The sequence below is a fragment of the Patiria miniata genome, unplaced genomic scaffold (genome assembly GCF_015706575.1).
Source record: "Patiria miniata isolate m_02_andy unplaced genomic scaffold, ASM1570657v1 HiC_scaffold_1, whole genome shotgun sequence".
Classification (NCBI taxonomy): Eukaryota; Metazoa; Echinodermata; class Asteroidea; order Valvatida; family Asterinidae; genus Patiria; species Patiria miniata.
The window spans coordinates 35,440,903-35,465,990 of NW_024037047.1; the positions used below are offsets into that span (position 1 = coordinate 35,440,903).

General features: G+C 41.6%; 1 protein-coding gene across 1 annotated transcript in view; it reads left to right on the forward strand.

Annotated features, from left to right (window-relative positions):
* The window catches only part of LOC119733193, a gene marked incomplete at its 5' end in the record, with an annotated part of 63,994 nt that overhangs the window by 7,161 nt on the left and 31,745 nt on the right, over window positions 1-25,088 (forward strand). The window contains 19 exons of the mRNA XM_038206783.1: window positions 448-705; window positions 2,514-2,670; window positions 4,124-4,337; window positions 6,451-6,631; window positions 7,417-7,710; window positions 8,030-8,396; window positions 8,764-8,893; window positions 9,033-9,203; window positions 9,294-9,500; window positions 9,685-9,959; window positions 10,221-10,365; window positions 11,346-11,567; window positions 11,917-12,067; window positions 16,670-16,953; window positions 17,516-17,716; window positions 17,903-18,041; window positions 19,467-19,646; window positions 19,906-20,024; window positions 20,429-20,719. Coding sequence (XP_038062711.1) covers window positions 448-705; window positions 2,514-2,670; window positions 4,124-4,337; window positions 6,451-6,631; window positions 7,417-7,710; window positions 8,030-8,396; window positions 8,764-8,893; window positions 9,033-9,203; window positions 9,294-9,500; window positions 9,685-9,959; window positions 10,221-10,365; window positions 11,346-11,567; window positions 11,917-12,067; window positions 16,670-16,953; window positions 17,516-17,716; window positions 17,903-18,041; window positions 19,467-19,646; window positions 19,906-20,024; window positions 20,429-20,719 — 3,986 coding nt within the window. The remainder of the gene's footprint in view (window positions 1-447; window positions 706-2,513; window positions 2,671-4,123; window positions 4,338-6,450; window positions 6,632-7,416; window positions 7,711-8,029; window positions 8,397-8,763; window positions 8,894-9,032; window positions 9,204-9,293; window positions 9,501-9,684; window positions 9,960-10,220; window positions 10,366-11,345; window positions 11,568-11,916; window positions 12,068-16,669; window positions 16,954-17,515; window positions 17,717-17,902; window positions 18,042-19,466; window positions 19,647-19,905; window positions 20,025-20,428; window positions 20,720-25,088) is intronic.

Genomic DNA, 25,088 nt, shown 5'->3' on the forward strand with positions numbered 1-25,088 from the left:
CTGCATTCTTGCTACATGTAGCCATAGCCACAGCCTATTAAACTCTTGTCTTGCATTGGGCAGTAGTCAAGCACCGGACCTATCAATCATACAGGTGCCTATGGCAAGCAGCTGAATCCACTTCCCCTAGACCCTTGAATTATTGCTACATATAGCCATAGCCACAGCCTAACTCTTGTCTTGCAGTGGGCAGCAGTCAAGCACCAGTCTATTATCAATCATACAGGTGCCTATGGCAAGCAGCTGAAATCACTTCCCAAGACCCCTGCATTCTTGCTACATGTAGCCATAGCCACAGCCTTAATCTTTCCCTGCAATGGGCAGTAGTCAAGCACCAGTCTTATCAATCATACAGGTGCCTATGTCAAGCAGCTGAATCCACTTCCCCTAGACCCCTGCATTATTGCTACATATAGCCATAGCCACAGCCTAACTCTTGTCTTGCAGTGGGCAGCAGTCAAGCACCAGTCTTATCAGAGCACCGTGCCACTTTGGTCAACGGGACAACAACTAGGGAATCTCCCTCTGTCCAGGGCAGTACAGACACTGTCTACACCAACGTACGAGACTTCACAAGCATCAGAGCCAACTGGAAAAGTTCTTACCAGCCTACGGGACTACCAGCCTATAGTGGCGGTGGACATCCATACATTCAAAGCATTCGGTTTGGTGTTGTATGGGCTAGAGTGACCGCTGCTGTGAATCGTAAGTCAAGTTACAATTCTCCATCAAACAAGTGCGACAGCACAATAAGCTCTGGCCCTCTTGCATGAAAGTCTTGCATGAATTGATACAATTACTCACTTGGTCCTGATTGCGCTTTTTGAAATGAGGATTTAATTCCCATTTTGTTGAAAGTCACAATGCAAAATAATAGTAACCTTCATAATGCAAAGGTCTATATCCCCTGGAGACTCATTAAACTGACACAGGGCCAGAGGCAGGGGTGATGTATAGTCACAGGTAGAAGCCCCCTTTAAAATTTTCGAAGTTCGAAGCGCACAAAAAAACCATGTGACTATAACATTACCACAAGTATCTTGCCTCTAATCAGAAAAGTTCATAAACAATATAATGTAACAAATTGTTACCCAAAAGTTTCGGCAAGTATTTAATGTCTTTTGTTTGCTGTTTTGGACAGTTACAGTTTGGTACTTACAGGTTTGTGGGTGAGTTTGGGGGTTCGTTTTTGGTCACTTTTTGGGGGGACCGACCAACCGAAACCCGAGTGACTGGTAGAAGCTCTGTTGCCAGAGCTTAAAAATCCGATTCAGATCGAAAGCGACACACCCAGAGACACCCATTAAGTACATGTGCCTTCTTTTGACTCATTACTCCCCATATTTGCAGAGTCAACAAAGTGGCATATCTAGGGTCCAGTTTTGCAGTAGGGTATTTGTTGGAGGGGGTGGAATGAATGGGTACTGATCATGGTCAGCTTCAAATAGACAATAAAGGTTTTCTTCTCTTAATCGGGGGGGGGGGGGGGGGGGGGGGGGCAGGGCAGGCATGTACTCTTCGTATTCCCTTCAGTCTTTCTTTAGTTATGTTTTTGAACCAAACATTCCTACATGTATATGAATAAATTTACAAGCTATTGTTTAGGCCACACGGAAATCATATTTTGTACAACCTTCACATTTTAATAAGGTTAATATTTTATCTTTAATCAATACCAGAAAATAATATTGTGATTTTATACAAATAATGAATGTTTGTGAGTGCAATGGTAAGAATAATTTCATGAGGTGACAGATGAAATGTTCCATTCCACGAGGCGAAGCCGAGTGGAATGGAACATTTCATCTGTCACCGAATGAAATTATCCTTTCTATTGCACGAACGTGAAATATTCATTATTTTTTTTATATAACACCTGAATAAATCCTTGTCATCTGATTGGTTGACTTTTAATAGCCAATTTATTCAGGTTAAAAACTGTTTGAAAGTTTGACAAGGAAGTTCATCATATTTAATTTATGCAAACTGTTCAACAGGTTGAGAACCATCATATTCAAGTAATCTCGATTTAAAACAGCGCCACTGCCAGCAGCGGTGACACCGTGCAATGGAAGTTCTATTCAACATGCAATGAAACTTCCATTGCACTGTGCGCTGCGCTGCGCGCCGCACGCGCTGTGCATTGGGACGAATAATTCAAAAACATGTCATCAATGATCCACCAATCAGATGACGGGGATTTATTCAGGTGTTGTATAAAAATCAATATTAGGTTTTTGCCATTCACCTACGTATAAACACTGTATATTCAAATGTGTTACCTCCCGAGTGAAAGTTGGAAAAAATCACTCGGATGGGACTCGAACCCACGACCTCCTGCTTTGTAGTGCAGATGTCTTACCACTCGACCACCGAGCTGATGGGATCGGTTGGCTGGTTTGAATCTGATGCATTTAGCAGGGGTGCCACAGTTAACCTATTCATAGATGAATTTGCTTCAGGGTGATGTAAATATTAGTTTTTTGACCTTTGTGATTTTTTTCATGCATTAGGGGGTAACCGTGTGATATATTCAGTGGGCTCTCAGGCTTGTACAACGTCGACAACTGGGAATTCTTTCAATCGAAACAATCCGGCAACATACCTGGTATCCTGTCAAGTGACATTCAACTTGAACTACAACTCCTGGACACCAGCTACAGGAGATGTGTAAGCCCATTAGAAACACGTAGTGTGATCAGAATGCCAAACATTTTACTTAATAACACATTTTTGCCTGTGCTGTGATGTTTATAGCAACATTCACATGTTTTAGATAAAAAGTTGCATGAAAATAACCTTTGAAGTAAAGAGGTTTAGGACAAATCGTTGGGGTAAGAGAATACAATGTATCTTGAAAAATCCAATTTTTTTTGATAATTTGAGTGTAAGGACTCAGCAAATTTCGTTAGCTGCAAAATTCGAAACACATTTTTGTAATGCTTTAATACATACAGGTTTATCAGTTGCATTAATTATTATCAAATTCTCCAGCCTGTAGAAATAATTTTGTTCAGAAAGATATTATACATGATTAGGACAGTTTAGATTGTTTCAGAATATACAAGAATTACTTTGTTCAAACATGGAGCAAGGAATAGGAGTTAGAACTCTTCGGCGATTTACATTTTTGACCATTAACATTCCAATCCCTCGGGAATGTCCATAGCTACAGCACTGTGACCGCAATCCTGGACCATTCATTGCGAGACTGCAAGCGGCCTTTGAACACGATGATCGTCACCGCCTTTTCATTTAGTAACCAACAACCTCCCTATAATCACGTTTTTAGATTTTCACAACTGCGCAGTTGTTAGATGTGAGTAATGAAATCAAGTTCTCGATGTGCAGTTGTTGGCCCTTGAATGCGCTGTTCTGTTCCTGTTATTTCCCGATAAGTTATCATGTCTTTTTGATTTTTTTATTGGCAATACATCATTCATGAAATATGACATTTTGGGAAATTTCCTAAGGTTTCCGACGGAAGGGATATAGAGCATATTTTGTTTGTCATGAAATGATTGTTTCAGTTATATTGACCACATTGTGGGCCAGTATTAGCCAACTCTGAACAGACACTTTCAAAATCATTCATTTTTGGCGATGTATGACAACTGCACCTGTGTATAATATGATAGTGCTATCCACAACGCAATGCAAACTCTTTCTTCTAGCTTTAGTGAGCACGGATCTCAATAGGGTAGTGAGCAACTGAGTCAGCTGGCCGCCAGGTGCTTTCTATTGTTGCTTTCAAGCGCGTTGACGATCATAATCACTTTGAAGTAGGGGATCGAGTTCTGACTCCTTCAGTTCCTTGCTCCGTGGTTCAAATGACAACATTGCAGTGGTATATAGAATCAGTTTCAATAGACCATTATCATGTTGCAGCCATTTGATTTTTCCCCCATTCAGATCAATGTAACCAAAGCGAGGCTGGAAGGAAACATAGCCTGGTTCCTTTTTCCACAAAGACATTATTATTCTGTACTGTTATTGGATACAGGGAACATGACTGAAATGGTGGCAGCATGATAAAGGTCTATCAGCTGTTTTCTTCAGATTGTTATATTTTCATGTCTAAAGTATGTGTGTTTGTTTATATTTCTTCATTTGTATACTACAGCCTGAGGTATGATGTATATTCCACAAGTGGCGGGTACATGAAACTCTATGACAGGGACCATTCAAACAGCATCATCACACGACACTACAATGGCAGGACAACCTCCGGCTATTCAACTTTCACCTTTGACTTCGATGACCCCTACCACTGTGTGGATGTTGGCAGTGGATGTAGAACCACTATGCTGTATGCAGGGAATGATGTTACATCACAGGTTAGTGTGGACCAAACATAATCTAAATCCTGAATGGATAAATGGCATGATGGGTTTATGGCATAATAATAATGTAATACTAATATGGTGCTTATATAGCGCCTTATACCAAAGGTCTCAAAGTGTGCTTCACACTAATTATTACCACTGTTCATCAGGCCATGAGACCACTTTGTGCAGCAGCTTGAGATCAACGCATTTTGGTCTCTACCTTTACAGGTACCACAAATATCATGGGTGGAGTGAGGCAATTGTAGTAAAGTGTCTTGCCCAAGAACACAAGCACCATGTTCCCAGCCAGGGTTCGAACCCACGTACCACGGCACGTGAGTCGACCACCGTAACCATTAAACCACAGCGCTCCACACCTTATCTAACTAGCACCTTTGATCAAAGACTCAAAGATTTGCACTGGGAGACTGCCAACCTAGGGCTGATAGCTCAATAGTCTTGAGACCTAATGACATCACGCTTTGTTTACATGTGCGCTATTCTATGGGAGCCAGGTGGGGACGCCAGCCAATTGTCACCACCTCGTTCTCATAGGAAAGCGCACGACGTAAACAAAGCGTGACGTCATTATGTCTAAGGCCTATTTTGGTCGAGCGCCAGCCACATATGGTGTTCAGCAGATCAGGGGTCAAATCCAGCTTCAATGTCTTCGCTCAAGTACATAATCCACTAAAGTAAAGTGGACGAACCTGTGTTAAGAGGAACGGAGTGCCCATCTCTCTTTCGTTAGCGATTGGGCCAGACTCGTATGCTGCTGTGGGGGGGGGGGGGGGAGGGGATTGCCACACCTCCTCCACAGCGAGTTTGTTGGGTTGAGAGGAGTAATTGAGGTAAAGCGCCTTATACTCATCAAGGGCACAACACTCATGGCCACGGCGTGGCTCGAACCAACAACCTCACGATTATGAATCCTGTGCTCCACCGCTAGACCACACAAACCCACAATCCACTAAGCATATGCCTTATGAATTTTGATCATGGTTTTTATTGTAAACATAAAATTGCTCTTGAAAATAGGAAAATACAATTGGATATATATTGATGTATATGGGTCATTCTATAACTTTAGTTTCCAAAGAGTGCTCTTTTCCAGTATACAAATATTGAATGCTTCGAGTGGTGTAGTAAAACTAGCCTCCCGAGGTGATCCATGGACATTCTATTTTCCCGAGGCGAAGCTGAGGGAAAATAGAATGCTCCATGGATCACCGAGGCAGGCTAGTTTTACTTCACCACGCGATAAAGCATTCAATATTTGTTTTATAACACTTCACCCACAGATTCTGCTTGGTTTTAATATTTTAAATTATTTAAATCTGAACACAGTTGAAATAAACTTCAATTTCAATACAAAATAGGTGGAAAATGTATTTCTCTCTTCCAAACCTCCCCTTCGCGAAATGTTTGAACCCAACTCTTTGGCGCGCTCTCTTTGGAACAAAACGCGCAACGCGCAGACCAGCATGTATTTGCACACAAATACCGTGCCGTGGAAATAGTACTTTGGTTGCTAATGGTAAAGTACTTTGGTTGCTACGGGTATAGTACTTTTGGCCGTGCACAGAAAGATAGCAAAAATAAAAAGTATCATGTGACTCGCTCTCGGCCAATCAAGACACAGAATCTGTGGGTGAGGTGTTATAATCTCTATTAGCACGTTACTTTGTAAGTTACCATTCAAATGTAGAATGCTAAGTTCCAGTTGTTACGGTGTTTTTGTACAATGGTATATGGGTTCATACCCTGCCAGCTAGGAACATGGTGTTTATGCCCTTGGGCAAGACACTGAAAGGGAATGTACAACATTTGCTCTTGCTGCAATTTTCAGTAGTAAGTGGATTTTGGGGGTTAGAATGTTATAGCAGATATTGTTAAACTGACTTGTTTCATGTTTTGGGCTTGAAGATGCTGGAAAAACCAAGAATGTTTTTCCGATCTAGAGAGACGTTGATTAGAAGTTGATTTCCAAGAGTGCACGATACCCCCGTCTTCCCACCCAACTATCTTTAAGACCGGCCACGTGACAGGCTCTTGACCAATGGGAATGGGTAAACTGTCTTAGGCATTAATGAATAAATGTTTGGTTTCATGTTCTTCACAGGCAGAGATAATTGTCACCTGGCAAGGCTGGGCAGACAGTCTCGCTGGCATCAAGGAGTACGAGCTGCAAGTACGTCAGCTATCTGGTAGCCATGGCAATCAGATGACGGAAGTCTTTGACAGTCCAGCCGTTTATAGTGGAGTGACCGACTCTAGTCAGAACATCACTTTGCACCATGTTGGTACGTTAAGTCTTTTTGCAAATCGAGCGTTAAATTTGTTATCATATCATACCTTGTTACCATATTTTCAAATCCTTGACAAATAATAAAATTCAAGTTCATTTGAGCAAATCTTGTAAATTTTTATATTTCAAAATGTAAAGTAAAGTCTGTCCCGAGCCAATGTGGCTCATCAGGCCGGCGTTTATCTCCGGTTTCAGTAGCATGAAACGACTGAGAATATTTCTACTCCCCCTGGATGGGATGCTAGTCCATCGCAGGTTACTCCCCAGCTAATGCCGGTACCCATTTATACTCCTGGGTGGAGAGGGGCAAGTTGGGGTGAAGTGCCTTGCCCAAGGACACAATATATGACCAGCGGCTGGATTCGAATCCCTGACCCTCTGATCATGAGTCACGAACCCTAACCACTAGGCCACACACTCCCCAAGAATGTACCTTGTACCTTTCAAAATGTACCTTGTACTTTTTTTCACAACGAATTGCATTTGGAAGGGTTATTTTGTATTAAGCCTCTTTCAAAAAATGTGTTAAGAGAATATTGTGTGCCTGGCCAGTTTAAAACACTATGTTTAAGATAGCTTGGAGTTTGGATGCTGATAATTACCCGAAACGAACCATTCATTCATAAATACCTTTTAGGTCAAAAAATAAAAACTTTTCAATCCAAAAGTCAAAACAAGTCCAAATTTATAAATTTGTTCTGTTCAATTTCCAACACTTTCAATACACCTTGTAAAGAAGAATATAAGACGAGCTGTATCTTTTCCTCTACATCTGTACAGGTGTGTACTCCATCGTCCTGAGTGTTTTTGACAATACGGGCAATGTCGGACTCAGCAGACGCTTTGTGTTCTTTGATGACGATCCACAAGATGTCACCCTTCAGGATGATTCCTCTCTGCGCGTTGTCTCCGCGACTGCAGAAACCAACTACGAGTGGATGACCAGTCTAGACTCAAGCGGAGGGATGACATCCGTGCAGCTTGATTGGACGAACCGATTTATGAATGCACCTCATCACAACCAAGGATTGTTGAAACCAATTGGCTCCTATGTTGCTGGTACCATCGATTCTGGTGAGTTGGCAAATGTTGCTTTGATGTGAGGCGGTAATCATAAGTTCTATTATATGGGAAACAACAAGGTAATTTAATAGATTTTCTTCAAATATTTCTTCTTCAGATGTTAACAAAATTGTGAAACTGTTAGCAAAATTGAGAAACTGCCAACAGTAGCTCATCTGATAGAGCAATGCTTAGGTTTCCCAAAAGTTACAGGTATAAATCGTGCCCTTGTCAATTTTACTCATCTCTTGTAACGTATAATGGAGCACGCGCGCCTTGCAACTTTTTGGGGCTTTCTAAAACACTACACCTGTTTGAGTTTCTCCTATAGATTATGACCAGAGCTTTGGGCGGCGTGGCCGTGCAGCCATCCCTAACACCCTCGGTGTGACAGAATTCCGCGTCCTACACGACATCGACCACAGCGGTGGCAGAACCACTGTCATCGTGAGTGACGACAACTCGGACCACTGGAGTAGTGAAGGCACAAACACACAGGCGACCTATGACCTGACCCTTGTTGATGGTGATTCCATTCGGTTCTGGGTGGAGGCCAGGGATTTGGCTGGTCACTTTGTGAGAGACAGTGTGTTGGTGCACGCTGATTCATCCCCGCCTGTTATTGAAAACTTCTGGCTGGTACGGGACGGGGAGGTGAATCTAGCCGTTCATAATTCAAAGGATCTGGATAAGATGAGGTAGGAATTCTATGTTATTTTTCATTAGGTGATGCTAAGATGATCTGCGATTGATTAAGCTATACCTAACAAATAGAAAATACATCTTGCACCTGCAAAATGTATTTTAAAAATTACACAGCTATGCTTAGATTTACAAGCGTTTAAATATTTCTTGATCGAGCCGATGCAAATTAAGGAATGCATTTTCTAATACCCCTGAGACGAAATGATTTGACCCTTTTTTTCACATGTGTACCTTCTGAAGAGATAGGAGTGAGGTGGATATGAGGGGCCCTACCTACCGTAGCTTCCACAGGAATGCACGTGTATAAACAAACTTTGTGTCTTTTTATCTCAAGGCTATGTTTCTTTCATTTTTCCACAGTGTTGAATTCAGGACATATGACATTCACAGTGGTATACAAACCATCGAGTGGCGTCTCTTTGACAACCACACTGGCACAGAGATGGCACATGGCAGCCGGAATTTGGCGGCCATGAAAATCAACAACACGGTAATTCCTGAACGCCAAACTTTACAGTTGTTTAATATTATAGTGTTGTATTTTGTGTCAGACTTGCATCCCATTTGCAATTGTAAATGTATGGCTTGACGCAGGAAAGTTTGCTGTTATTGTTTGCTTTTTTACACAGGACACTGAGAAATGTGATCCTGTCAGCTGTATGTGTGTCCCACTCGGTGATTGTTATGTAGTAGACTATGGTTTCCACCCAACAATGCACATTGGTACCCATGACTATGATTACTACATCACCCTGACGGTGACCAACCAAGCAAGTCTAGCAACTACTCAGACAATCAAGGTATGTTTATTCAAAGAAATTCCAAATAAATGTTGTAATGCAGTCCAAATATTCAACTGAACTCAAATCCTTATTGCTGATGAATCACAGATAACGGTGGATGCCTCTGCTCCTCAAGCTGGTGTGGTGCATGATGGGATACCTGGGTCCAATGAGATAGACTATCAGGAGGGCAGTGACCTCTCGGCTCATTGGGAGGGCTTCTTTGACAAGGAGAGTGGGGTCAAGTTCTATCAGTATCTGTTTGATGACTCCTGCAGGACCGGCTATACAACAGTCGGCAGTGCCATGAATGATGTAAGTTGCATGTGGGTTGGTGGTTTGTCCTTGATATAAGCAATACTCAAATCTTTAATATCCCATTGTGATTCACATTGCTGTGACTTCCAAATTGTAATCCTTCACACTGCTTTGACATAACTTTACAAGTCAGTCCTCCACTTCAGCAACACCAATTATTAGAATTCCATCATTTCTTAAGATGACAAAGACAACCGCCACGCATGCCAGTTGGACAGCCCCCTCGCCTGGCCAGTACTACATCACTGTCATCGCTTACAACCGTGCCCTGGAACCCTCAGCAGCTGTCTGTTCTGACGGTGTTGTCATCGATACCAGCCCTCCAGAGCTGACCCAGATTGCTATCAGCTATGCTCGGATGTGGCCTGGTCTGGCCAAGGATGCTGAGGGTCGGGTGTGGTTCATCAATGAGCATCGCCGGAAGATGGAGCTGATGAATGCGTCCAGTGACTGCAGGTATGCACATGAGACTGAAGCAGTTGAGCATTCTGATAAGACTCATGCTTCTTGACACTGACCTTTACTAAGTCATCTACCAAATCGGGTTCAAGATAATGATGCTTATGTCCTTCAGCACTACATTTTAATGCAATCGCCCCTCTCCAACCTTCTGATTTGTACCTATGCAAAGTTTGGTGATGAAATCATATATTTGATAAGTATACTTCAGTTGAAAGCCTTGTGTATTCACGTGAGTTTGGATTTTCTTGCGCACAGTTCCATGGCCGCTCTGGTAGATGATTTGTCAGTTTATCCTGAGATAGCTGGTACCAATGACTCTTCAGCAATACTACAAGGAGACCTAGACTGTGTCTGGATTTCGCCCATTGAGCAGAAGTTCTTCCTTCCGATAGACAAACATGTACGTATATATGATCTGCTCAGCAGGGTCCAAATTAAGCAGCTCAGAGACAATGGGCCGAATACATAAAAACTAGCAATTGCTTTTTCTAGGCTTTTGCTTACATTTTTATACATAAAAATAAGCAATTGCTGACAAGTAAATGCTTGTACTGTTAAGCAAATACTTCCCATACTTCCCTTGCAAGCAAATACTTCCCAGATTAGCAATTGCTTAAAAATGGATACATAAAAACAAGCTTTTGCTTTTGCTATTAAGCATTTGCTTGTAGTGTTTCAAGTTTTCCACACGGTAGGTTTTGCTCTTGCTTATCAGACAAGATCAACTGTTATCATCATTTGTTTGCATCTGTTTTCTTTGACCTGTGTTTTCATGTTGGCTACCTTCTCTTCAATATTTTTTTCTCATCCATGTTTTCCTCCAGTATTTGTAGCAATTGATGCTTTGACATCAAGAAGTGCCCTCACTTTCTTTTCCTTGCTACTTGGTGTGTGGGGATAAAAAGCAAAACATGCGTCCATAAAAAGCTTTTACATTACGCACGCCTCATGTGCATATCTGGACAGATAGTGCTATTGTTCAGAACTTATGCATTTGCTAGGCAAGCTTAAGAAAAAGCTGTTAGTCAAAGCAAAAGGTTATGTATATGTTTTTAAGCAATTGCTTTTACTTTTGCTTCTGCCTGATAAGCTTTTGCTTTAGCTGGGTACTTCTTCTCATAAGCCATTGCCAGTTTTTATGTATTCGACCCATTGTCCCAAGGTGGAAAGTAATTCACAGATATCTGGATGAGGACAGTTCACAATGAAGGTGGTGTTGACGCTCTCTCTTGTAACATTTTACATACATGAGGATGCGGCTTATGTAAATATACTCCATAAAAGCAGTATACTGTAGTACTGTGAAAGAGATTTGAAAACAAAAACCATTATTAGATGTAGTAATTGTGGATGGTATTAATGTCATGTTGTCAATGACAGTTGACCATCTCATGGACTGGAGGAATCGATACAGAGAGCTCCATCTATGACTATGAGATAGGTCTGAGCAGTGACCCCTCAAACCCGACCCCTGACCTGGTGACCTTCATGTCAACATCAGGTCATGATCACTTTGTGATGTACCATCCTCATATCAGCCAGGGAGCTGTGTTCTTTCTGGTTCTGAAGGCCATCAACAAGGCTCAGCTATCTACCTTCAAGGTATGTAATGGACTGACTGTTGATGAGAATTAGCCATAGGCTGAATTACTCGGCTGTGGATGGCAAGTACACACATATGGAAGGTAGATAAAGTGTAAAGAATTATCCTTGTCTAAATAAAACCCCCAAAAGCTTCTAGACTTGGACAGCATGCACTGTAAATGCCTAATTGTTTAATGTACTATGGCTATGTGTGACTCGGAACCCAATTGAGTGTTGAGAGGGAAGGAGCAACATATTGGCTCGCCAAAGAAACAGCAAGGAACAGTTTTTAACAGTTTTAAAAGAAGCATTTGAAAGTATGCATTAACATAAACTTTGTCACATTTGGTTATTTTGCCTGTTGCAGGTGGTTGGTCCAATAGTAGTGGATACCACTCCGCCCATGTTTGTTGGGCGTGTCTCTGTCCATGTGGAGGATGATTACTTGATTGCTGCATGGGGAGATGATGGCTTCATTGATGATGAGGATACCAGCCTGAGATACCAAGTTGCCATTGGTGAGTCAGTCAAACATAGATGGTGTCCATAGTGCCCTACCCATGTTTGTTAGGTGTGTCTTTGTCCATGTGGAAGATGAATATTTTATCGCTGAATGGGAAGATGTACTTGGTTTCATTGATGATGAGCACACCAGCCTGAGATACCAAGTTACCATCAGTGAGTAACTTAAACCTAAGAAAGTGTTGGTAATTGGCCCAAAGTACCCCACCCATGCATTTCCAGACTTGTATTTGAGTCACGAAACATCGAGTCCGAGTCCGAGTCACCTCTCCCGAGTCCGAGTCCCGAGTCATGCAGGTCGAATCCGAGTCATGAGACACAAAGGTCAAGTCGGAGTCTGAGTCACGAGCAACTTTCATATACATGTATACAGTGAAATCTCGATCAGCCAAATCTGAAGGGAATGGATAAAAATTTCGAAAACTTTACGCAAAGTTCCTAAAAATCCCAAAAGTTCCCAAATATACTTCAAATATACAAATTTTCTGACCTACCTTGAAATAGGGCTGTGCCGAATATTTGAATATTCGAATATTTGATCGATAATCAAATATTCTAATATTTATTTTCGAATAAGAATATTCGGTGGTGATATGCAATGAAATAAAAAGGTGGAAAAAATGCCAAAAAAACCCATAAAAATAGCTTGTATATATGCCAAGCAATAATGCCATACATATATTACTTCTGCTTTGGGAGTGCTTGCAGTAAAGCCAACCCATTTTTTTAACGCCGGACTGCAACACCAATCGCTGATGCTTCCGACAAGATAAACAAGACATTTTGTCTTTCATGTCTTCACAAAACACTTCCTGACACCTTTTCATATCAAACTTCTAGCATGAGTAGTAACATTTCCGTTGTCCATATTTTTGTTTGTTGTCCTATTTACAATCCCTATTTTCAAAAGAAAACCGCCGCTGTTTTCCCCGATGCGGTCCTGGCAAGTTTCCCCGCGCGTTGGTGTTACATGTGCATGTGTGCAGCATAGGAAAATGCAGCGTGGCATTGGAGAGGAGCACGTGTTAATTTGCCCACGTGCGCTGGGAGGGGCTTACTGGGTCGGCTATTGACATCGCGAAAATGGCATGCCAACATCGATGTAGAAGACCTCTGCAATCTCATGCAAAGAAGCGGTACATTACACTGATACAGCGAAGCCAATTCCCCCCAAAGTTTTCCATCGCCTGTTCAATCGTGTCGAATGCACGTGGTTATAAGGAATCGCCTTGCACGCAGTATGCTGCCCACAGCACGTGGCGGTGTTGTAGAAAACTTGTCATGAACCCCAACATTACATTAAAACGTTTTAAAAACCTTGGTTCATTTACGTTACGGAGTCTGGGATTTTTCTAAAAGAATTTCTTGTTTACTTTTAGGGGTAAATTTATTATGGCTGTTAGATGTTCGCCTCAATGCCTCCGTAATTATATACATGTACATGTACAAAATAATCTAGTTCTCTCAACTGATCAGAGCACCCTTTTATCGAACACATTTTCGTTCGCTGTCCGTCAGCTTTGTTCGCTGGGTTAGTCTGCTAATTGCACCCAATATTTGCACAAATAAAACATACATAAACACTTCAAAAACTAGTTCAGCAATTATACTTTCAGTAATAATAGCAAGAACCTCTGGCTTATGTCCTCCAAGTTGAGCAAAACGCAAGAAAAAGGGCAGACAACAGAGAGGATTTCAAACTCAAAAGAGCTCTCATTTATTTGGCCAGACAGACTTTGCGGTCAACTCACCACACCGCACCGTACCCCTGATTCCCAGCATAGAAAACCACAGCTAGACAAAATGTATCAAAATTTTGCAAGTTGGAATATCCAAACCTTTTAGTGGCCTATCTATTAGAAAGTTATCTCCAGAGCACGCACTTAGCCAGACAAAAGAACCGGGTCAGCGCACCTGTGCCCTAATGCGCCCGCCAACAATGCGCCCGCCAACAATGCGCCCGCCAACAATGCGCCCGCCAACAATGCGCCCGCCAACAATGCGCCCGCCAACAATGCGCCCGCCAACAATGCGCCCGCCAACAATGCGCCCGCCAACAATGCGCCCGCCAACAATGCGCCCGCCAACAATGCGCCCGCCAACAATGCGCCCGCCAACAATGCGCCCGCCAACAATGCGCCCGCCGGAGCTCGGCTTATAATACATCCCCTGTGGGCAAACAAGGAAATACTGCTTTGCACGTGTCAAGCTGGGGCGTGTGTATGCCGCGCCCACGCCCATTATAACTTAAATATGCATTTACAATTCAAAGACCCATATTTCATTGAATAAAGACATTACATATCATAGGTTTTTTTCTTGGAGTTTTTGGTTGTTGAGAGTAAGTTTATTTAAAATGATATAAAATCATTTCCTCAATTCTTGGTGACAAAAGTGCGAGTTATTACTATAAAAGTGATTTTTTTATCTTCAATACTGTGACTAGGAAGTACACCGTTTTGTAGACTTCAAGAAGCTTCCAGTAATAGATATGCCCGGTTCCTGTTTGCGAGTTAAGGGTCGGAGAGTCACAATAGCTGACGCCACCCGCCTTGTTTGGGGTTCACGGCTTAATACGTCCCCCATGCAAACAAGGAATCCTTCACTGTAGCTTCTCTGGTGATTATTAATCTTTAAATTACTGACGACTGAAGAACAACTGATTGTTGTCAAATACTTGACCTACCTGTGAAGAAATCATACATGGCATGCTGACGTGCTCACGTACGTTGACTACATGTACAATGTACATGTGTGGCATATTTTTGCTTTTGAGGGAATTTGGAATGGCCAAATAACCGAATATTCGAATATTCGATCGATTGGAAGGTCGAATATTCGAATATTCAATTATTGGAATCATCGGCGGCGGAACACTTTTAAAAGTGGGAGGGCAAGGTCCAGTTACTGTTCCCGGAGCAGGATTACAGCAAAATCAAAGCAAATGGGAAAAGTGTGAAGTTGGTCCGAAGTGTGACCTACGTAATATCTGCTAACCAAGGGCGGATCCAGAACACAATTTTTTGGCGGGCCCAAAAAATTGTTAGTCCCCCAAAAAAGTGGGGGGAAAAATTACGGCGTGGGGTTCGGGGCCCGCTTAAGGGCCCCGAATTTTTTTTTGATTCTAGATGCTCTGTGGCGCGATCTGAGGCAATTTCTGACCACTTTAATCAATGTTTTTTTGAGGAAAAGATGGTGATGTACTCATTGCCTGCCTTTATTGGAATGTCACGTAAAAAAAAAAAAGGTTTCTTTTTTGGGGGGGGGGGGCATGGCCACCTTGCACCCCCCCCCCCCCCCCTGGATCCGCCCTAGCTGCCAACCTATGCATGTGGACTATTCCTACCGGTATATCCCTATTTTTCGTATCATTTTTCTAATTTTGTTTCGCCATACTCACTTAGGTATAAGTCCTGTTGTCAAATTGCACTACCAACCAGGGGTGTAAATCGCTTTTCAAAAGTGGGGGGGGGGACATACCTTGATCAGAACTGATGCGAGCGTGAAGCGCGAAGCTCTTGAGGCGTGGGGTTCAGGGCCCGCTTAAGGGCCCCGGAGAAAAATTGGATTCTAGATGCTCTGTGGTGCGATCTGAGGCAAAAGTGACCACTTTAACCAATATTTTTTTAGCAAAAGATACATTGTAGTACATAATACTATTAATTGGGCCCGATAAATGAGACACGTGTTCAAAAATCTTTTTTACCTCCTGTATCATTTTAATTAACCTCGTTTTTTTAAAATCGCTCCTTGGTAAAAAGTGGGGGGGCAAAATAGCTACCTATTAAAAAGTGGGGGGGCAACTGCCCCCTCTGCCCCCCGGTTCCGCCGCCGGTGATTGGAATTGACTCAGCCCTACCTTGAAATTTCCAGCTTTCTAGGCTCATGACGTATGGGAAGATTTGCCAGGAAAGTTGGAAATAATAACCATACTTACATGAGTTAGAATGGAGATTAGGTGATTATTGTCATGTTTTTTTTTGTGCTGATATTTTCCATTTCCGTTAAAATTACAAGCAACAACTCACCTATCACAGCCTATAATCCTTTATGGAACAAAAGATCCTCTCAAAATGACAATTTGATCAAGCTGAACCCAAAAACGTTTTTTTTTTATAGTGCAACTCCTTGAGTGCACAAAATCTTTTTCGTCGCGTCATCTGATTTGTGTAAGATGGAATAGTTGACCTCCAATCGTTGACCTCCAAGTTGCCAGGCTAAACCAAAACGCCACCTCCGGGCAGCGACTATTTGTCAATTGGTCGGTTTTGTCTGGTACCCAGGTTATATTTTGTGTATAGGTTAACAAATTGACATGTGGGAGATCATTGGAAGGGACATTCGAACGCATTGCTGATGACACCTGAACATTGCACACTCTATGGCATTACACTATTATGCTTGCCGACCAGTGGTCACCACCTTAACAGAATATTGCCTATTAACGGAAGGTTTTTCTGTACTGTAATTTTGACTTTTATTAAGCATGTTAAGCAGTTTACTGCAGTTTTATTCATTTTCATTAAAAAAAGAATTGTGTTCAGAATTTTTCAAAAACATTCTTTGATAAATTCTTTTTGTTTTGTTTTTTCTTCTAGGGGGTAGCCCAGGTGGCACTGAAACTCTTGATTTCCAGAAGGAGAAAGCCTACAGAATTGGTCCTTGTTTGTCCCAAACATCATGTGCTGCATTCTCATTGGCTGACCTAGACTGGCATCTCCATGGAGATCGTGACTACTACGTGTCAGTCAGAGCTCAGAATGGTGCTGGGTTCGCTACAGTGGGGACCTCATCAGTTTATAGACACATCGTGCAGTTACCATCTCTGGGTGTTGTATTGGATGTTGCACCCCCTGGCGAAAAGGTGCATGTGGATTTGGGGGTAATTATGACAAATTCACAGTAAATATTGTTTTCACTTTTTTGTTCCATTAGTTTGAAATCTTTTGTAACTGCCATTAGTAAATGCTGAAAGAATGCTTACAGCCACTTCAATAATTTTATGTTGAGTAATTGGATCATATCTTCAAAGAATGGATATAAAAAGTATATGTTCCTCCGTACTTTGAAAATTATTAAGCATTAGTTGAGCAACAACAAATAAGCCAAAATGGTTTTTGTAAGAAAAATGGTGGGGTCCATTGAAAAATATGTCTGGTGTGTTTTTGTAATAATTGCTGAAAACCAGTTAGTGGAGTTAAGGCATCAAATGAAATGATTTCGTATTGATGAATAGCAAACTGAGAAGAAAAATGTTAGGAATTTAAAATTAATTTCCAATGAATAGTTGTTGAAAACCAATTAATGGAGTTAAAGCATCAAGTGAAATGATTTCACATTGATGAATAGCAACCTGAAAAGAAAAAAAGTTAAGAATTTTAAATTAATTTCCTGTTACTGACTGCCAGCCTATTGTCTCAGTTACACAAATGTCTCCCTAACAGGTGGCCAAAGACATTGATGTTCAGATGAGCACCGCAAGCATCTCAGCTCGTTGGTTTGGTTTTGAGCATCCTCATCTTGATATCAACTATGAGATTGCCATCGGATCAGAAGGAGGTGCTTCTGATGTCAGCGTTGGTTTCATTGATGTTGGCAATGCAACCTTCTATCAACTGGATGGACTAGATCTCATTCCACTTATGGTAATTGGGACATGAATTCAAAATAGTGGAAAATGTTAAATTGTATTTTCATGAAACAATGGAGCTTGAAATTTCGGGCTCTCTGTTTATTTACCTTCGCAAGAGCCACTGACATCTCCTTATGCCTTTTGTGTTTGTTTCTGTTTTCCGTATTAATTGAGGAAATTTGTTTTGTATTACTGATAGACCTATTATGTGACCATCCGTGCTAACTCTGAAGCTGGTAGTGTCAATGTTACCTCAGACGGTGTCAAAGTCATTCAGGAGGGTCAGGTTCTGGAGGAAGCTGGGATCAAAGATGGACTGGGCTGCGATCAAGATGAAAGTAAGACCCATGGCTTATATTTCTGTGGTGTGACATTCTCGCTGAAGGGAATCAAGTATCTTGCATTGGCTAATATTTACTCAGGCCTTTTATCTTGATAGGACATCTTTCTCTGATCCTTTCCCATTGCTAAACGTCCCTGATGTTAATTAACCATCTAAATGTGATAAAACCCTCTGTAGACAGTGTCTTGCCTCCTTCTTCCAGTGTCTTTGCCTCAAGGATTATCTATCACTCATCTGTTGCTGTTCAACCCTGTCAGGATGACATCACCTACCAGTTTTCTTCCTCAGACATCTCAGCTCATTAGACCATTGCTCAACATCTCTCTTTACTCACGGTATCTTGCCTCCTTGCAGTGTATGTGCCACCAAGATTATCCCATCACTCATCTGTTGCTGATTGATTCTGTCAGGATGACGATAACATCACCTAGGCCTACTAGTCTTCTATGTCACTTATCTCAGCTCGTTAGATTATCACTCAACATCCCTCTTTCACAGATTCTTGCCTCTTTCTTGCAGTGTCTGTGCCACCAGGATTATGCCATCACTCATCAGTTGCTGATCCATTCTGTCAGAATGACAGCACCTACAAATCTTCTACGTCACTCATCTGAGCTGACCATGCATCCCTCAACATCCCTTTTTACTCACAGATTCTTGCCTCCTTCTTGCAGTGTCTGTGCCATCAGGATTGTCCCATCACTCATCTGTTGCTGAGCCATCCTGTCAGGATGACGTCACTTGCCATTCTTACCTCACTCATCTCAGCTCATTATACCATACCTCAACATCTCTCTTTACTCACGGTTTCTTGCCTCCTTCTTGAAGTGTCTGTGCATCCACGATAATCCCATCACTCATCTGTTGCTGATCCATTCTGTCAGGATGACAATGACATCACCCACTAGTCTTCTACGTCACTTATCACAGCTCGTTAGATCATCCCTCAACATCCCTCTTTACTCACAGTTTTTTGGCCTCCTTCTTGCAGTGTCTGTGCCATCAGGATTATCCCATTATCTGTTGTTCATCAATCCTGTCAGGATGACATTACCTACCAGTCTTACCCCATTTATCTCGGGGGATTAGACCATCCCTCCACATCCCTCTTTACTCACAGTTTCTGGCCTCCTTCTTGCAGTGTCTGTGCCATCAGGATTACCTCATTACTTATCTGTTGCTGAGCCATCCTGTCAGGATGACGTCACTTGCCAGTCTTACCTCACTCATCTCAGCTCATTATACCATCCTCCAACATCCCTCTTTACTCACAGTTTCTTGCCTCCTTCTTGTAGTGTCTGTGCCGTCAGCATATTTCATTACTCATTTGTTGCTGATCACCCTGTCAGGATGACATCACTTAATTACCAGTTTTACCCTACTTATCTGAGCGCAGACCATCCCTCAACGTCCCTTGCAGCGTCTACGCCACCAGGATTATCCCATCACTCATCTGCTGCTCAGCAACCCTGTCAGGATGACATCACCTACCAGTCTTCTACCTCAGACATTTCAGCTCGTTGGACCATCCCTGAGGTGCTGCAACCCTTTGTGACTGGTGTCTTCTGGGCAGTTGAACAAGAAATCGAAATATACCTTGGTAAACCTGAAATCATATGCCTCTGAGTTTTACTACAGACGTGTAATCCTTACTGCTTGAATTGATAGTATTGGTAATTTAGTTTGTAATGTTTTAAAAGAATCAAATTGTAAAAAAAAATCGAGAATTTTTATCTAGTTATTATTTGGGCAAAGGAACCACTACAAGCTACTGTTTTTACTTGGTGTCTTCACATATAGTCACTGATTTTGTAAGTTATGTTACCTTTTCAGAATGAAGTATATTTCATTTCCCACAGATGATGAGAACACTATGATGGAATGGATCCCAGTGATTGACGATCAAGATCTTGGCATGTCATTCCAACATGTTGGAGCTGGGGTTGGGTTGCATGGTGGAGGTCATTACAGATCAAAGGTAAGAATTAAAAATTGTCATGATGAAACACACTGGCTTGAATCCGTGTCGGTGATAGGGGGACGGGAGATGAGTATACGATGAGTATAAATCTGCAATTGCCCAGCCGTGGAAATTTGAAGAAAGGGGGGGGGGGTGGCGCTAGACACCACATGACACTAGGGGGTGCCGGTTTCACCACTAAGATATGGGGCGATGATCCAATGGCCCACCACCCCCTTTGCAAAAAAATCGGGGATATTACGCCCCCTTGGTGCAACATCATTGCAATATGTGCGGTTGTTTAAAATTTCACAATATGGTTGGGCAAGACAAACTTTATTTAGGTGAAGTGTGAAATTTAGTTGGAAAAAAATATAAATATTGTAATACATTTGGTTTTATTCTGGTAATTTATTTGGCAGGTTCAGTTTTGCCACGTTAACGTTTGCTTCAAACCCGTCGTCACTGATGGATTCTGGGTATTATCCCAACCTCCTGAGGTCGGTCAGGTCACAGTCAGCGACGTTGAAGCTACGCCAGGCAGGACGGAGATCCGTGTGGTCTTCCAGCCTTTTGCCCACGATTACGTCCGTCACGACGACCCGCGGGAACTGATGGATTTCTATGAGTGGAGCATTGCTGAGGATGGTAGCGATGGAGCCTTGCTGAGCCAGTGGACAAGAATCCAAGATTTGGTGGTTACTGGGGATGTGGTAAGTTCTTGTAGCAGAAGGGAGTGGCAGAGATTTACTGAACATGCAGAAGGAAATATCTACAGTATGTCCCCTAAAAAGTGTCCGTCTGACTGTTTTTAAAATAACTACAAAACCATGAGGTCAATTTTGAAAATGTTTTGCTGTGCAAATACTCCTAAGACTTGGCCTCAACCCCTATGAGTTTCATTTAATTTCAGTCAGGCATCACTGCACAATTGTCCATTGAGCACAACAACATTTATGCTCACTGTGACTAAGTTCCATATCTTAGTCAATTACAGTGCTGTTTTATGTAAGCTGTGTAAAATCCTGCATGTTGAGAAGAATAGGCTGGTGTGGTATGGGATTGGAATCATTTGCCCTTGAGCATTAAACTGAGGTCTTGCCGTCATGACTGGTAGCCAGGCAAATTATTCCAATCCCAACTGCACTGCAGCCCTTCTCACAGCATGAAGGATTTTACACAGTTTACTAAACACACTACTGAAATTGAATAAGGAAAGAAACCTGGTCACAGTGTCCCAAAATGTTGTTGTGATCACTTGACAATTGTGCAGTGATGCGTGACTGAAAATAAATGAAACTCATAGGGGTTGAGGCCAAGTATCTGTACAACCAAAACAATTCAAAATTGACCTCATGGTTTTGTAGGTTTTTTTTCAAAAATAGTCAGACGGACACCTTTTCAATTTCAAGAATTTCAATTTCAAGAACATTTATTTCCATCTTTTCACAACATTTGATTATAATACAAAATAATGAAAAATTATACTGATGGAGGCATGCTCAAAAAAGCCGAAGCTTATAACATATAACATGCCTGTACACATACATAACAACTCACACGATAGACGAACGTTTAGAATCAAAAAAAGAAGCACAAACAAACAATTAGAAAAAAGGACAAACAAATGTGACAAACATTACAAAAGTGCAATAATAATAACGGAAGCGTATAGAACAATAGAGGAGCAGCGGCAGAGATGACAAGATAAATAAAAAGCAAAGCAAGAGGTAAAAAGCAGGCAAATTAAACTGAGAGAAACGAAGAAGCGGAGAAGCTATGTAATATAATGGGCGAGCAGATGCGTCTTATAATGATTTTTAAATCTGCCTACAGAGGATTGAGATTTGATAAGTGGGTCAAGTCCATTCCAGAGACGTGGTCCATAGAAGCGTAGGGTATTCATCGAGTAGGAAGTGCGAGTGAATGGTACATACAGGTTATTGTGAGATCTGGTGTGATATTGGTGGATATTATTAACAGAGGTAAAGTACGATGAGAATGTGAAGGGCAAGAGATTATTGGTAAATTTATACATTAGGATACCTGTTTGAAGTTTATTAATATCGATGAGTGTTAGTGTGCGTAATTTGGCGAACAAAGGTGCGGTGTGGTCACGGGGGAGAGATAGGGTGCATATGCGAATTGCTCTTTTCTGGACTTTGATTAAGGAATGGAGTTTATTTGTTGATGTGCGTGCCCAAACGATGTTACAGTAGTTCAGATAGGGAAGGATCAGTGTGTTATATAGCGTGAATAAAGTGGTGGAAGGCAAAAATGAGCGGAGCTTGGAGAGTACACCTGTGTTGCGGCTTATTACATTAGAGATGGAGGCTATGTGATGAGACCAGGAGAGTTTATCATCGATAATGACACCAAGGAATTTCGTGGAATGAACTTCACAGATGGCAGTACCATCTATCTTCACAGCTTCATGTTGACTGGAGTTGGATGACCTACTGAAGATCATATACTTAGTCTTAGAGGAATTAAGGGAGAGCTTGTTCGCTTGGAACCACGATGAAATTTTAACAAGCTCAAAATTCAAGATGTTGATCAGAGAAGCAAGGTTTGAATGTGAGAAGAGAATAGTAGTGTCATCGGCAAAAAGGATAAAAGACAAGAGAGGAGAACTACAGTGAAGATCATTAACGTATAGAAGAAACAGCAAAGGGCCAAGGATAGAGCCTTGCGGCACGCCATAGTGGATTGTCATGGGAGAAGAATCGCAGTTTTTTACTGTAGTATACTGTCTCCTATTTGATAGGTAATCAACAAACCACTGAAGAGCGACGCCTCTAACTCCGTAATACTCAAGCTTTGATAGGAGAATGGAATGGTCAATCGTATCGAAAGCCTTAGAAAGATCAATGAATAAACCAACAGAGTGTAGTTTATCAGAGAGAGAGCTAGAGAGGTGATCAACAAGATGGATAAGCGCCATATCAGTGGAATACTTATTCCGAAAGCCGAATTGATGATCATAAAGAAGCTGGTGTTTGGAGAGAAAGTTCGAAAGTCGCTTATAGATCAGCTTTTCAAGTATTTTTGAGAAGCATGGAAGGACGGAGATAGGCCGATAATTGGAAATGTCACGGCGGTCACCAGTTTTAAAAACAGGAGTTACCTTCGCTATCTTTAGATTAGAAGGAACGACACCAGTAAGGATAGACAGGTTGAAAATGTGCGCAAGAGGCTGAGAGATGAAGGGAATGCATGATTTAACTACTGATGAATGGATATCATCAAACCCACAACTGGCATTTTTAAGTTCATGAACAACTTGTGAAATTTCAGAAGGATCGGTGGGAGAAAGAAATAAAGAAGAGGTATTTCTATCCTGCAGATAATTTGTGAAGTGAGCATCGGTGGAAGGAATCCTGCTAGCCAGCGTTGATCCGATACAAGAAAAGTAAGAATTGAAGGTGTCAGCAATAGTAGAAGGATTAGAAATAGACTGATTAGCATGGAGGAAATTATAAGGAAGATCATCCTTCTTTTTCTTGCCCAAGATGTTATTGATCTCACGCCATGTGCTTTTGACATCCTTCTTTGCATTGGCGAACCTGCTGGCGTAGTGGTTTTTCTTTGCCATTCTAATAACTTGAGTGAGACGATTACGGAACCTTTTGTATCTCTGTTCGTTTGCCATTGTAGGATTACGCAAGAAGCGTTTATACAGCTTGTGTTTAAATTTACAGGACTTCAGTATTCCCCGGGACATCCATGGCTGATTCTTCTTGCTTTTACCAACAACTTTTGTTACAAGTGGGAAATGGTGATTGTATAGAACAGTAAATCGATTGAGAAAGGCGTCATATGCGGTCTCCGCATTGGTGCAATCGTAGACTTCACTCCAGTCTGTGTGCTCAATGTCAGCTTTAAAAGCTGAGAGTGTAGCGCTACAGATGTCCCTTGCGATGTAAGTACTTGGGGAAGGATGATGGCCTTGGAAACAGTCAGAAGTAATCTGGAAAAGGGGAAGGTGATCAGAGATATCAGCATAAAGTATACCTGAGGCAGAAATATCGGTGTTATTGTTAGTAAGGAAATTGTAGATAAGAGTGGAGCTGTGGGGTGTGATACGAGTAGGTTTATCTATCAATGGACGAAGACCGTAGGCATAAAGAGTATTCACAAAATCCTCTGTAGGCTGATGAGTGGACTAATTCGTCAAGTCAAGATTGAAGTCACCCATTATATAACACAGCTTCTTTTCATTCGTGATCTTGTTGAGGCAAATATCAAATGAATGGAAAAAATTGTCTATGGATGTGCCAGGAGCTCTGTAAACATTACCAATGACAAGATTACAAGCACCATCACGCTGGATCTCAATAAACACACATTCAAAGTCCTCACAAGAGGACATGAGATCGTCTCTTTTGATGAAGTTCAGGCAGTCACTGACAAAAAGGGCAACTCCTCCCCCTACTCGGTTACACCGTGAGGAGTGAACAAGATGGAAGTTGTTCATGTGAATATAGGCAGGAGGAGTTTCTTTAAACCATGTTTCAGTGAAGCCATATACAGAGAAAGAAGAGGTAAGGGAGCAAAGGTAATCCTGGACATCAAAAAAATGTTTACAGAGACTCCTGGTGTTTAAGTAGAAAATAGAAAAATCACCCGGTGTGTTTCTTAACTGATTAAAACCATGAGTATCATAATACGAGCAATTGTCATTATCTGACAAAATACCATCTTCATTAACATTAATCAAATCATCAGCACTATTTTGGTTAAACATTCAAGCAAAATACACAAACGAATCACATAGACAACAGAAACAATTACATTAATGTACAAGGGATTGCAATAGCAAGAAAACACAAAAGAAAAGCACTTTGTAGTATAAGGAAACGTGGGCAAATGAATCGAGCTCATAAGCTGAAAAAAAAACTCAGTATGCGCCAAACTAAGTAAAAGTGAACAAAAAGAAAAAGAAACAAATTAAGCCAGCCATGAACGAAACAACGAAAACAATAAGCTCAAAAGTAAACAGCATATTTAAAATCAACCTTAAGGTAAACGAAAGTAAACTCGAAGGCCACAGGATAAATGGAACAGGTAAGTGTGAAACAG